This window comes from Hippopotamus amphibius, chromosome 4, assembly GCF_030028045.1.
Source record: "Hippopotamus amphibius kiboko isolate mHipAmp2 chromosome 4, mHipAmp2.hap2, whole genome shotgun sequence".
NCBI lineage: Eukaryota > Metazoa > Chordata > Mammalia > Artiodactyla > Hippopotamidae > Hippopotamus > Hippopotamus amphibius.
This window is the reverse complement of record NC_080189.1, coordinates 184702710-184718129: the sequence shown is the minus strand read 5'-3', so window position 1 is coordinate 184718129 and position 15420 is coordinate 184702710. Positions and strand designations below refer to the sequence as shown.

The 15420-nt window shown below is 43.3% G+C and overlaps 1 protein-coding gene across 2 annotated transcripts in view; it reads right to left on the bottom strand.

The window, feature by feature from the left end:
- Positions 1–15420, bottom strand: part of DYNC1H1 (dynein cytoplasmic 1 heavy chain 1) — a 64227-nt gene that overhangs the window by 42375 nt on the left and 6432 nt on the right. The window contains exons 2-10 of one of the 2 annotated variants that reach the window (XM_057733949.1): positions 13106–13193; positions 10969–11142; positions 10479–10734; positions 9893–10079; positions 8268–8539; positions 7949–8176; positions 3897–4973; positions 3026–3205; positions 1520–1669 (exon numbers count right to left, since the gene is read on the bottom strand). In XM_057733949.1, the coding sequence (XP_057589932.1) occupies positions 1520–1669; positions 3026–3205; positions 3897–4973; positions 7949–8176; positions 8268–8539; positions 9893–10079; positions 10479–10734; positions 10969–11142; positions 13106–13193 (2612 nt within the window). Of the gene's footprint in view, positions 1–1155; positions 1423–1519; positions 1670–3025; positions 3206–3896; positions 4974–7948; positions 8177–8267; positions 8540–9892; positions 10080–10478; positions 10735–10968; positions 11143–13105; positions 13194–15420 lie in introns of those variants that run through there. The other variant, XM_057733950.1, reaches the window with a different exon arrangement.

Genomic DNA, 15420 nt, shown 5'->3' with positions numbered 1-15420 from the left:
ATACATCTCAGTATTTTAAAAAGTATGCTCTGGGGATGAGTATCTGTAATATTCAAAAGTGAAAACATTTTTTCAAACATTAAAGAAAAAAGAGGTGAAACTGGCACAACAGTGTAAAGCAATTATATTCCAATAAAGAGCTTCAAAAAAAAAAAAAAAAAAAGGTGAAGTCTGGGTAGGAAAAAAAAAGCCAGTTGTTTCTCCCAGATCAAAGTTTTTATTTGCCCAGTTCTTCCAGGCTTCTGTTTTGTAACATCATTCTTTATTGGTAAATATAACACAAATAATGTAAACTACATAAAACTAATGCATGGCTTAAGGGATTGGTGTAAGGTAGATACTTTTATAACTACCACCCATGTTAGGAGACAGGGACCTACTTGCACAGTCTGAATAGAACTTTCTGGAAAGCTTGCTAGGCCCCAGCTGACCACTCCGTCACACAAATGGGAAACAGCCGGCTTGAAGACAAAGACTGCTGTCCAGTGTGCTGCTGCATTTTCCCACGAAAATTCAACTTAGGGTTTTGTAAAAACAGTGACACTTAGGATCCTAGTCTGAACTTCTGCTTGTAGCAGGTTATTATGTTCAGTTCTTGAAAGGATTTCTTACATATATGCTTAGCAAGCAGAGAATTTTTTTCCCAGTGTAGATTTATTCCTAAATTTTATTTTCCATTAAAAACAAAAAACAGGGACTTTCCTCATGGTGCAGTGGTTGAGAATTCGCCTACCACTGCAGGGGACACGGGTTTGATCCCTGGTCTGAGAAGATCCCACATGCCTTGGAGCAACTAAGCCTGTGCGCCACAACTACTGAGTCTGCACTCTAGAGCCCATGAGCCACAACTATTGAGCCCATGTGCCACAACTATGAAGCCCACGCACCTAAAGCCTGTGCTCTGCAACAAGAAGCCACAACTTGCTGCGACTAGAGAAAGGCCATGCGCAGCAATGAAGACCCAACACAGCCAATAAATAAATAAATAAATGTATTAAAAAAAAAACCCCAAAAAAACAACTGCTTTTGAAACTATTTTAGACTTATAGGAGAATTCTAAAGAAAGCATGAAGACTTTCCATATACCCTTCCCAACTTCCTCTAATATGGTGTAGTTACCAAAGACATTATAATACTACGAACTAAAACACTAACTTCAGTCAGATTTCCCAGGATCTAACGAGGACATAGCATCACAGTTAGTTGTCACATCTCCTCACTCCCTGCAGTCTTTTCTCATGACCTGGGCACTCTGGTGTCCTACAGAATGAGCTTCCATCTTGGTTCACCTGCAAGCGTCCTCTTGGTTATTGGGGGGAAGACCACAGAGGTGGAGACTCCTTCTCATCACATCACGTGTGACACCTGCACAGCTCCCCTGGGATGCTGACTTGGGCCAGCTGGGCACGGTGGCGCCAGTCAGCTTTCTCCACTGTGAAGTGGCTTTTTCACGGGTCCTTTTTAAGGAAAAAATCTTGTTTTATTTTCTATTGAATCGGCTGCCACGGGAAATACTCACTTTGATCTTCGGTTCTCCTCCAGGCTTATGACTAACTTGAGGTGCGTCCGTATCCATGTCAACCTCTGCTTTATCCTCAGCTTGTCCAAGAAGCACCTGGGTCCAAGCTCGCAGGCCTGCTTGCAGGCGTACGCCCAATATTCTTTCAATCTGCAGAGAAAACGTGTCCAAGAACAGTGTTTCTTCCAAAAGTTAGCTCATAGCGCACGTTAACAGAAAGCCGATATTTTAGGTCCAGGACGAACTGCTCCTGACTACAAGCCTTCACCCCGCTTCTCAGCCTCATGTCCTCCCCTTCCAGCCTCAGATCACTGTCTGCTCGGCTGACTATGCCCTCCATCTGCGGGCCCCCCACTTACAAGTGGTAAAGACATTAAAACAAATGCAGCACACGTGCCGAAGGTCTTGACATTTGTTCAGCATGATAGAAAATTTACGAAACAAAAGCATTTTCCTGGCGGCCTCAGAGACAAAAATTTTCCTTGTTAAAATTGAGACATAAATTGACATATAACACTATATTAGTTTTGGATATACAACATAATGTTTCAATACTTGTATATATTGCAAAATGATCGCCACCGAAAGTCTAGTTAACATCTATCACCAAACAGTGACATTTTCTTTCAACAAGTGAAGAAGAAAGCCAGAACTGTCTCTGATCTGTAAGGAGATAATCAGATTTCCTATGACTAGAAGGTCTACACGTTTTGTTCAGAGTCTGGGCCACACCACCATCCCGGGAATGCTGCAAGGAGGGCACCTTGAGAAAACTCGGACTTGCAATCTATTCAGAAGAGTGGGGCCTGTGACCTTTCACTCTGTCTGGGTCCCACTGGTGGATACACTGCAACTTACGTATCCATTTTAAAGGAGAAAACCTGTGACCCATACACAACTTCAGAACTGACCAACTACCACCTGTCCACTGAGTGACCTCTGCCACAAAACATCCTCCTTCTAGAGGCTTCACAGCTGCGCTCTGACATCTGACGAGAAAGCCACACGGGGTGGTAAGTATGCTTCACGCACGGACACACACTCCCAGCCTCCACGTCTCCCCCCTCCCCACACACCCTGCAAGGGTGAGCCAAGATCCTCTCCACCAGGAAGAGGCTGCTGGTTGATTGCTGGGTGGGATGGTGTAGGGGGATAGGGTGGTCAGAGAAGGGTGCCTGGAGAAGAGGGCCAGGACGGACAACCTAAATTGCCAGCAGAGCAGTGAAGGGCAAGTAGGTGGTTGTCAAATATCCAGAAAAGAGAGAGAACTCTTTCTCCCCCCTCACAGCTCCCTGCTCCCAGCTTAGACAGGAGGTGACTGCTGCCAGTACCACAGTGCAGCTCTATCGTTAGCTACACGGGACTTCTGGAAAGCACTGGACTGTCACTGCCAACTTCTATGGCAACGTGCTTTTCAGTGACACACTAGTAAACTCATGGAACAGGGCCCGCCCCGACACAGACAGCAGACAAGCAGCAACGCTGTGTGACAGGCCCCATCCCCACCTCCATGTCCAGCTTGTTGACCCAGATGGGCAGGTTGGAGTAGGAGTGCAGGTTTAGGTCATCCACAGCCTTCTGCACTCTGTTCAGGATCTCGGAGAAAGTCTTATGATCGTACATGCAAGTCTCCAGGGACCGGACTTCCAGGTCTATTTTTTCCTCAATAATCAGCAGATCATCCACCTAAAGGAAGGTATATTTAATATTTAAAACACCCACTTGCTCTCTTCCTTTATCTTATGTATATTCTTCTCAATTACTACAAATAGCTAATCCTACGTGTTGGCGTGAGAACATACCCCACTGTGTCTCCGTGGAGGAAGGGAAGGTGTGGAAACCAGCAGCTTCCCCCCTCGCCCACTCCTGCTCCCGGTGAGGGCAACCTCTGACTGTAGGTCTGGGGGCAGGACATCAATGCACTTTGCTCAGGACCTCCCCTCCTTGGGAGCCAGCTGTGCGCCAGACCAGTGGGCTCTGTCCTGCCCGCAGTGGCAGGCGCAGGGCCAGGAGGCGACAACTGGGCAGCTGGGCGAGGGTCTGGGGAGGAAGTCCAGGTCCAAGGCGGACAGACAGCAAGCACCACGGCAGCGGATCGAGCCTGATCTCCATGCAGCTTTAGCCGTAACAAAGCTCTCGTGCCCTTCACCTCTCCCCTGGTTCCCAACTCGGCTGTCACTTAATGGCCTCCCTAAAGCCCTGAGCCTATCCAGCAGCCCGGTGAGCGAAAGGCCTCTTTCTCCCTCTTGGCAGACACGGCCCTAAGCTGTAGGGATTGTGTCTGTGCCCCCTCTGCGGGGGAGCTAACATGTTAACTGATTAGCCATCGCTGGGTTTAGCGCATTCCTGGGACCTGGAGGATGAAAGCAGAACACACCTTTTCTTGGAAGTTGAAGACAGTCTCCGCTAAGCGCTGCACGTAGGGGTCGAGCTTGTAGGACTCCCACACCAAGGCGATGCCCTCCGCGATCAGAGCTTGCACCTCCTTTTTCAAGCCCGCGACCAGCAGGGAGATGGTGTTGCGTTCCTCCACCTTCTCACACGTGCGTTCGTAAGTCCGGACACTCTCAATCAGCGAGATGGCAAATGGGTAGAGCTGGTTTGCCTGGTGAGCCTTGTTCACAATCGCCAGCGGGACTCGGAAACCAAGCCACTTGAGGTTTCGGACTTCTTTGGAGAGTGTGATGATCTCGGGGAGGAAGTTCACCTTCAGCTTGAGGACGTTTCCGGACCGGCCCCGGACGCGCGTGCTCTCGATGGTGAAGATGCGGCCTGAGACGCCCAGGTTGCGCTGCTGCACCTTCCGGGCCCAGTCGTCAAAGATCTCCTGTGTGTTGAGCTTCATGCGGAAGCTGTCTCCGTCCTGCTTCAGCTTCTGCCCCTCCACGTGGTTCTCCCAGCCCTTTCCCAGCACGTCCTCCACGCGCTTCATGTAGGCCGTCAGCTGGCGGTCGATCTGCTTTGCCCAGATGATGGACCCCGACACTGGCGGCAGGTCGCGCACGTGGCTCATCTTACACGCCTGGCTCTGTGGGTACTGGACCTTGAACTTGTCGTGCAGAGACTCAATGTCATCCTTCACACGCTGGATCAGCTGGGTCTGATACTCGCGGATGGCCCCACGGATGTGAGGCCTGACAAACAGCGCGTTGAACCTGGAGAAAATCCTAAACATCTCGTTGGCGTTCTTGGCTGTGCCGAGCTGGTCTCGAAGGCGAGCAGTGATCCGGGTCTCCACCCTGTCGATCCGCTCGTCGTACCGCTTCATGGCGGCCTCCCAGGCCTCCGTGCCCTCCTTGGATACGTCGAGCCCGTCCACTTCCTTGACGTTCTCGTAAGCGAGGTTGACCTCCTCTATGGCATTCGCGTCAGCAGCATCGAAGAGAACCTCAGCTACCTTCATGTCTTGGGGTTCGGGCACCTCTCCTTGGTTCTGCTGTGCAACTGCCGTGACCTGGAAGAGAGGAGTTGTAACAAAAAAAAGGTTTGCCAGACAAAGACTTTTATCCTGTCGCACACCAGTAGCACACACTGCACAAAATTAGCAGTCCACCATGCGGGTTTAACATTTAGTCAAACATTTTACAGCCACAGCTCAACAAGACCATGTAAGATACTATATTGTATGTTCTAACTCTGTGTGGTAAAGATCTTCTGACAATGTAGTTTCGTTGCTTAAGAAGCTAAAAGAACATGTGTTAAAACCTGGGTTTGTGGCTCTTCCCTCTTCAATGTTTAGTCTATGATTATAATTGCACTGGAAAGCTCAGGAATTCACAGGAGTGCTACATACAAACTCTGTATCCAACATACTTCTTTTGTATTTTTAGAACTTTAAATTATAATCCATGGGCCCATACCACAGCAGAGGGACAGATAAAGTACTACAGTAACCGAGAAGATTCCATTCAGCTCCCCACATGTGACTGGAGAGACAGCAGAGCACACAAAGGATTTTTTCTCAGGAAGTGTCAGACTTCCGGGCACATCTCATGCCTACACTCTCACAGAATTATAACACTAGGCAGAGGTCTTGGTCTGGGGTCCACAGATGCCTTGGATGAAATTCAGAGAGTCTGTGAATCTGTTTGGGGAAAATCATTATTTTCACTACCCCCTAATTAAATTTAGCATGTCCTTCAGTTCTGAGTATAGGCAATAGTCACAGTGGTTCACAATCCCCTGACTCTGTCATCAGTAAACCCTTCACATCACATTACAGCTGTACATATCCTGAGGTCCTGTTTATGTTCACTACTTCAAAATTATGGCAGTAGGCCTGTCACTAGGTCTTGCTCTTTTACCTGTTCACGGAGAAGCACACAGATTACTAGATCATAATTTCAAAACTGTTGACAGCAATTTCTTTGTAAACCTGTGTATTTTATTTTATGTATTTAAAAACATTCCGAGGACTCCTGGTAATGACAGTGTAGGAGCAAAAACGTAAAAATTGTCAAACAGCCATTTTGGGACATTGGAAAACAACCAAAGACAGCCAACACCTTGAGGTGTGTTTGTATCAGCTAAGAGCAGTGAGCTGATGGCCATCCTGCATGGAGGGCTCCCATCCCCCAGCTCAGGCAGGAAAACTCACAGCTTTACAGGCAGCAGCAGAACAGCAATGAGATTAAAGGGGAGATTCTGGAAAAGAGAGCCTGACAAGGGCCGAGGTACTAAATCACATATAAACACAGGGGGCCCTGGGGAGCCCTGCAAGAATGGAAAGTCTGGACAGATTTACAACTTGCTGTCAACCAAGAATTCTACAACCAGTACAATTATCCTTCAAATATGAGTGAAATATTTTTCCCAATAAACACAAAACGCGGGAATCTGTTGCCAGCAACCTATGGAATAAGAATTACTAAAGGAATTCCTGTAGGCTAAAGAGATAAGACGGCAGAGAGTAACAGGCCATAGGAAGGAATGAAGAGAACTGGAAACTAAAAATCGGGAACAAGCATAAAAGGTTGTATTATTATTTTTCTTTTCTTCTCCTGATTTTTCTAAGATATATATGACTGTTTAAAACAAAACCTGTAACACTGTACTGTTAGGTTTACATATATATAATAGGTATGTAAAACATATGCATGGTAGGAATAGTGTTATTTCCCCTGTTGTAAATATGACAAGCAGGAGGAAACAGAGCTATACTGGTTACGAGGTTCAATGAATATTGACTATATCATGATAAAGATCTATAATAATCCCTAGAGTAATCACTAAAAAAGAAAATTCAAAGAAATACGGCTACAAGTCTATAAAGGGATTAAAATGATTTACTAAAAATAACACAAAAGAAGGCAGTACAGGAGCAGAGAAACAACAAAAATGAGACAAATGGAAAACAAATAGCAAATGGCAGCTGAATCCAACCTTATCAATACTTACGCTAAATGTGAACAGACTAAATCCTCCAATAAAACCATCCTGAGAACGTGAGTTTATTATACATTTTATGAATATAAAGGATGCACATACACCACACAGTTTACAAACAAAATGATCTTTCAAAACAATGATATCTGAGATGAGGGACATGGCCAAAAAGGGCTGAGACACCCTAAGGCCAGAACGAATCAGCCCTAGTCTCAAGTCTCTCAAGGCCACAATAAAGGGTTAACACTCAAACAAACACGCACACACGTGGGCACATAAATCAGCGCCCCACCGAGCGAAAAGATGCCGAGGGCTCACTGCTGACCATCTGCTCCACCCTGAACAGCGGGCTCCTAGTCGGAGAATGAACCTTCTCGGGCGGCATGGCTTCTAGACAGGATCCGCCACCCCAACTAACATTTTACTACAAGACTTTCATACTACAGGAGGGTTGAAAGAATTCTAGACTGAATACTCACATACCCCCACCTAGAACCTATACTTAACATCAACCAATTAACACTGGCATATAGTACGGCTTTATCCTACATCTATCCATTTACCAATTCCTCTACCTGTAAGTGTATCAATCCACCTGCTATTTCTGGACTGGGTTTTTTAAAAGGTGAAAAGCACTGGAGAAGAAAAGCGGTGAACTGAGAGAAAAAAAGCATGAACAAAGAAAAGGGAGTCATTTAATTCTTTTAATAAATCTGAGGCGAACGCAATTATTACCCACATTTTACAGATAAGGAGTCTGGGGAAAGGATTAAGCAACGTGCCCCAGGCACATGGCTAGTTCAACACTGGCATCAGGATTTAAATCCACGAAGTATGGCTCTGGGGTCCATGCCTTTTGGGGACGGGGATGAATGGATGGAGAATGTTAAAGATCTGCACTGAAACACTACAGTTCAGAATCACCAGATCTTAAAGATGACAATGACAGACGTAAAATAGAAACAAGCAGTTAATTCTTTAAAAAAAAGGGGGGGGGGGTCACTCAAACAATGCACATATGAATTTTCAGAACGTGAATCACACCTGTGGCCTCAGGACCCTGACAATGACAGCCCTCAGCTGCTCATGCTGGCGTCTAAACTTTCTCATCTGGTCCAGGCGAGCCTGAAGCTTCCTGTGAGCAGGGTTGATTCGCCACACCATCTTCAGGTTTTCTTCCCTCTTCCTTTTGACGATGTCCCTCAGCAATACCTGGAGTTTCTCGTATTCATCATCCCAAGTCTGAAAAACTTCAAAGCACGCGACCATAACCTGGGATACAATTCAAGAAAGGAAGTGTATTATTAAAGCACATTTTCATCTCAGTGCCCTAAGGTTGGTTTTCTGACATATTACAACTTACTTTTTCAAATTCTTCATAAGCAACATGCATCAATTTTCTAGTGCCCAGCACTTTGAGTAACTGAGAACTCAGGTCTCTTGAGATCGCCTCCACCAAACGCAGTGCCCTCTGAATGGGATATTTTGTGTTTCGGATCTTTCTCAAATGGGTGAAAATGGCCACAAGCGCCTGCCTTATTTTGTCCAGCTCCGTGGCAGACAGCAAGTCATTCAGGGGAAAATCTTTCATGAGAGGATTGTAGTCATTCACAGTTTCCAAAGCCTGTTTCAGACCTAGGTTAACAGAGAAACAGTTAACGGTTTTCACATGCAGTAATACAACTATAATATAATGTTGTATTACTGTTATACCACAATGATAACTCAATTAAAATAAAGGTAAAAAGTTATACCTCAATTAAAAAAAAATTAAAATACCACTCTAGTAAACTAAAATATATCCTTGCAACGGAACATTTTAATGTTGCAAAAGATTTAGTGACATAGAAATTGAGCTATTTGGGAAAAAAAAAAAAAAAAGAATGTTATTAACAAGATGATCGCAGTGTGGTCTCATTTTTGCTTTTTTAAGAATATCAGTCAACTCATATACACTCTAAAGGAAACGAGTGGCAGCCCCAAAGATTTCATCTTTTCTTTGCTTTCTATATTATCTAAACGTTCTAGTAATAACACTTTAGTTTTGAAAAACTGGAATTTTATCATCCTTAAGAACACTAAAATTTAAATTTTATACCCATGGCTCAAGTTAGGGGAATGTATTAATGGACGTGGAATAACAGAAAAAACTGGCTCCTAGTCTACTTTTTTTTTTTTTAAACTTCCTCTGGCATAAGATTTAAAAAAGAAATATATTAGGAAAGAAAGAAAAGTTTCAGAGGTATTAAAAAAATTCAAGGTATACATTTCAATACTAGTGGATGTAGGCAGCGCGATCAAAGTAACTGGAAGGTTTCCACCTGGAATTTCCTCTAACACTTAAAATGTGGGCACCACAACCTTTTTTGGAGGGGAAAGACAAGAACATGACAACTACTGCAGTCCTGATGACTTGTTCTAACATGTCTCTGGTGGGCACAGAGTGGTAGAGCAATGTCTAGTCATGGCCGGTCATTCCACATTTGTGTGCCTGGTACGTGCTCATTCAACATCACTCCCACTGCTGCCCATTCAGAAAATAACTTTATCTTGACCACTTCTCAGAACAGGAAGGAGGGCAGAGAACAGGGGGGAAGGGGCAGGTAAATAGCAGAAAAGGAAGTACTGACCAGCCCTGTGGGCAAAGAACTTCTGCTTAACATAAACCATGTGCCTGCCTGGATTGTCAAAAGCACACTTGACTTCACACTAAAAAAGTACAGCCTACTCAAGGAACCAAGTAACTGAGAAACGGGAGGGAGGCTCCCAGGGCTCCCTGCACACATGCCTAGAAACTGGCTCATGCTCTCAAAACCCTGGAAGGGAAAGGAAGGTGCGTGGGAAATCATGTTCATTACCTGGAGCTGGGGGAAAGGTAAGGTAAGAGGCAAAGGAGTAAACAGTCAGGAAAGGTGGGGCATCTGTTCATTCCCATTCCAAAAGCCAGGTCAGTAGCTTACTGATCAGACTACCAGCTCTAGTTTTCACCTGTGTCAGTGTCGAAGCTGACAGTGGCATGGAAGCGCTTGCCGTGTTTCAAGATATCCAGGGTCAGGAGGACTTCTGGGCTCTCTCGTTTCTCCTGGATGCGGTAAAGCGCACGTTCCAAGTTTAGCCAAAAACTAATTTCCTGTAAGGCAGTTCCTGAGGCAGGATCTCGATCAAGTTTGGTCACCTGAAATATAAAATCACATTCAAGAGTATTCAGTATTTAAACAAAGGTAGAAAAAGTATCATTCACTCAACACATGCATTATAATTTAGTTTTTATATCTCAAGTTTTTATATCTCAAGATTTCCTTCCTTGTATTATAAGCGGTTTAGTCTAAAATGAAGGGTCCGAGACAGCTGAGATTAGCGCTCTCTCAGGGATGGCCTTTAAACCATGTCACACGGTACCCTGACCCCTCCACCTAGGCGAAAATCAGGCCTCTGTGGAGCACTCCCAGGACCCACAGGTGGTACTGCTAACAGTCATCACAGAATTCACCGCACTGACAAGAACTCAGGCCAGTTTTCTCAGATCTTAACAAGTAAAGCATTTTACGTGATACTTGCAATGCTGTGCTCTTACTTTTTGAATTTCTCGGATCCAGCGGTTAACTCCAGATTGTAACTGATTGAGGAAAGTTGGGTCTTCAACTTTATCTCCAAAGTCTGTAACTTTGGGCTTTTCTCCACGTTCATAACACTGTTTTGCAACATTTGTGATAATTGGATGAATGGGCAGGCTGATTTCTGGAATTTCAATATTCTGCTGCAGGTGAAGGAGTCCCATTTCAAGTTCTGCAATCTTTTTTTCAACTGAAGGAGCCATTTTATCACCATCCCTAAAAAATAGGAAATACCTCAAACTTCTGTGCGCTACTGGTCTCCAAAGAGATTCTATTATTTCAGGGCTGTCAAATATTAATAACATACACTTCATTAATGCAATAGCTTTACAACCTCTTGGTTTACTAGCTTTTCCCTCATGATTTCCGAATTCTACAGCATATTCCAATCTGTTGTGAACATGAAGTAAAATAAAGCATTCAAACTACCAAAGGAAAAATGGTTTTCACCTGTCTGCCTTGCCAGACTCTCTGATGTAGGACTTAAAAAAAGGAGCCACCGCATTGCTAATGAAAGAGTGCAAGGTTTCATACGGCGAGTCTTCACTGAGTGTGAGAACTCGCAGCTGGGAAGATACTGGCTTGTCTGCATCAATCACTGGAGTCCGTTTAATGAATGCCAAGCTGAAAGAACGGAAAAGAAAAAATTAGAACAGAGTCTCATTCCTCATGAGTCTTAATAACTTGCAGTCTTCACATTGCATGCAAATTAAAAATTCATTTGAATCTTTTAATTTTAAAATCATACTAAGAATAGACTAAACTGCTGCTTTTCTAATAGTGGAATATATTGCTTCTCTTTCTTTACTCACCTATGTGAAAACTGCAGAATCAAGGTTAAGCTTATAACGTGTAACCATGAAACCAGGCCAAGCTGTCTCACATGGGGGTTGAGTTCATAATCTTGCCCTCACTAAAACTAACCTCCCTAGCAACTGCAAGTTACAAGCCCTGATTAACTTAAATCTGATCTTATAATAACTTGTCCCATTCATTTATGGCATTAAACCTCTAGTCAGCTTGACTTGTAAACAAAAGTTGCTCACAGGTTCAAGTGACAAGAGAACATTCCAGGCCCCTACAGCCTGGCCTAAACCAACCCTTCCAGTTTCATCTCCTGCTATGCACTCCCCCCACCCACCTTTAAACTACAGGGCCTGTTCTCTAAACTTCATGTGCTTTTGTGTAGTTGCCTAAGAAACCTATATTCATCTGCTAAAATTCCAAGTGACCCGCACAAGCAAACTCCAGCATCACCTTTCCCACAGGGCCTTCCTTAAGCAGAAGCAATCTCCCCAGTCTTCATGTTCCATGGTACTCTACACCTCTAAGATTTCGCCAAGTATTACAGCTAGCTGTGTATGTGCCATCCTTCCTCCCCAAAGACCACAATATCTTGGGAACAGGAACTGTGTTTTATTCCTTTGCACACCTACTGTTATAACTTACACATAACAGGTGCTCGAAGGTGGTCGAATTAACAGCTTCAAGAGAAGCAATATTTGAATTTTCCAGTTCTCATATCATGTATATGTTCTTTATACATAATACGTCGTATTATTCTAAAAAGTCAATGAAGCTTCCTGATGCGACATGCTGAGAAGGAACACAGTCACAACAGTATTCCTGCCGAAAATGGGCAGCTTGAATGCAACCATGGAGAAACATCAGACAGATCCAATGGACGGGCAGTCCATCAAACTACTGGTCTGCACTTACCAACAATGTCAATGTCATTAAAGACACAGAAAGACAGACACAGAATTGGATTCTGGATCATGGGAGAAATACTGTAAGGGGCATTATTGAGAAAATATGAATATGTACTGTACCTAGAGTAATACTGTACCAAAGTTTCTGGAATTTGAAAATTATACTGAGGCTATGAACAAGAACGTTATTGTTCTTAGAAAATGCTTGAAGTATTTAGGGATAAAGGGGCAGGTTGTCTCTAACCAACTCTCAAATGGTTCAGGAAAAAAATGAAAACGCAAATGTGAAAAATGTTAACTGATATCTGGGAGTTCCATATGCTATCCATGCAACTCTTGTAAGCTTGAAATTATTCAAAATAAGAAGTTTTAAAAAGCCAATGCAAAATACACATTTACGTATTTGAATTCGAGCATGTCTACCAGAGTATAAATTGGCACAGCCTTTTTAAAAGGTAGGAAATCTGGTAACGTGTGTTAATGATTTTGGTGATGTATCACATCTGAACCAGCAATGCTATCTTCAGGGATTTATCTTTAAAAGAATCTGACCTGTACCTCTGAATGCTTATGACTTATTTATAATAATGAAAATTCATATATAATCTGAGCGTATCATTAGATACGTTAAATACATTATGGCTCAAACCTAGAATGGATAACGCCATGATGCGGCCATTAAAAGAAAAATATTTTAGATCTTACACTGACCTGGAAATCTTAATTTGCGTAAATAAAATCACAGATAAGAAAGTGAATTAAAGAGCAGAAATCTTTTGGGTGTTTTCTTAGTATCTTTGTCTGAGTCGATTAGGATTTACATTTAATTCTCACAAGTTTATAGTCTGAAATAATGGTACATTCATACTACTCACCTATTGGACTTAACTCCATAATGAATGTCTATGTTGATGTTATAGGAGATAAATTCTTTTTCTTCTTCTCCTTCATCACCAACATCCTCTACAAATCATAATAAATATTCTATCAAATTCACGTCAATATTCCAATCTTTAATTTATCAACTGCTCAGACCATGCTTAGCCTCACCCCATCCCCAACCTGACATTTAAACCCTTGCGTGACCTGGCTCTACCTAATTTTCCCTTCTACCCATTTTTCTGACCCCTGGCCGAAGCATTTATTTGCTGTGTGATCTTGGGCAAGGTTCTTAACTTCGCGGCACCTCTGCATTGTTTGTACACTGGGGATGCACTGGCAGGCCTGGGTTGTGGAAGGACTGACTGAGCCAATGCCGAGAGTGGGGCCTGGCCCAGGCGGTGCTAGGTAGTGTTCGCTAAGGCCAAGTTCTCCCCACCCCATCCCAGCAGTCTCATCCCCTGTGCTCCACACACAGAGGTCACTGCCCACCCCCACAACCCAGGGTATTCCGCTCTGTTGTCTACTCAGCACTTTCTATGTGCAGGCATTACTTCAGGTGCATCACACGTTAACCCTCATGACAACCCTAGGGGGGCTGGCATGACTACTATTATCCTTCTTTTCCAAGCAACAAATATAAGTAAATTGCCCTCAGATATGTGACTGGAAAGGGACACAGTGAGAATTCAGAAGTCTGATTCCAGACCCCGGGTCCTCGCCAGTCACAGCCTGCCCTCTTCCCTCATTATGCACCCCAGGGAAATCCCCACCAAGAAAACTGCTATCAGTCACCTGGCCTTCCCCTCTGTTCTTACAGCCCTTTCAGAGCCTGCTCTGGGGTCGATTTATGAATACAGCAATAATTTTAAAAAGCGTACTGGGGACTTCCCTGGTGGCGCAGTGGTTAAGAGTCCGCCTGCCAATGCAAGGGACACGGATTCGAGCCCTGGTCCGGGAAGATCCCACATGCCGCAGAGAAACTAAGCCCGTGCGCCACAACTACTGAAGCCCACGAGCATATAGCCTGTGCTTAGCAACAAGAGAAGCCACTGCAATAAGAAGTCTGTGCACTACAATGAAGAGTAGCCCCCACCTGCTGCAACTACAGAAAGCCTGTGCACAGCAACAAAGACCCAACACAGCCCATAAAAACCAAACAAATAAATAAATATATTTTTTAAAAAGCTTACTGGAATTAAATACTAAGAGAACTCAAGATACATGTGAACAAAATTTCTAGACAGTTAACAATCAAAACTGAAAAAGACAAAAAGTGGAAAAATGGGAAGTAATCCAAACTTGTAGATCTAGTACTAATGCACTAGATGCATACACTCTCTAGTTGAATGATCTTTGAATAGCAAAGGGTTAATTTAACTTGATATGTACGATTCGCTTTCACTTCTAAGTCATGGTGTATTAGCAAAGGCAGGAGACTTAACTAAGTGATCTTGGGAAAGTCATTTTTCTTCCTCTCAGCTTCAAATTCTTAAAATGTAAAAGGAGCATCAGAGGAGGGGGTGGGATATTAAACTAGGTGGTCTATAAGGTTTCTATAAATGCTAAAAACTATGAGCAAAAGCTATTTGTTTCATTAGTTTTAAGTAAGGCAAATATAAAATTCACACTAAAAGAATATAAAATATTAGCATATATATATATAAATATATATTTATCAAGAAGACAATAACTCTTCCAAAATGTCATTTTTAGTATAACTTTAAGAAGGAAAAGAAGAGTGGCAGAACATTCTTGTATGCCAGGGACTTCCTAGCTGTTTTTTCAAATTACTAACTACCTCAAAAAAAGCAAACCAACTGAGTTTTCTAACTACTGAAATGTGGACATACCACAAGATAAATCATACCAGCTGAAACCAACCAAACATGACTGCAATCTGTAAAACGCCAAGCACAAAGACAAGGAGTACAGGAAATAATCCCAAATTAAAACAGTTGTCAGGATGGTGGGATTATGAAATATTTTCCCCTCAATTTTCGGAACTTTCAATAACGCTGTTCTATGATTTATATAAAATGTGTCATTAAAATAACAATAAATAGAAAATAAAAGTAACACTCTATAATCACCAAAAGAAATTACTGACATAACTAAAAATATGGTATAACTTTGAATCATTTCTTCCTCCTGGATAAAACATCCTCCTCTACACAAATAAAATCATATAGAAAATGTGCCACATCCCAGGCAGGTCCTCAGGCAAACAGGGTTAAAGGAACCCGGCGCCAGACCAGGCGATGAGTCAAGGCTGTCTCGGGACCGCTGTGAAGGCCCAGCCCGCACTAGG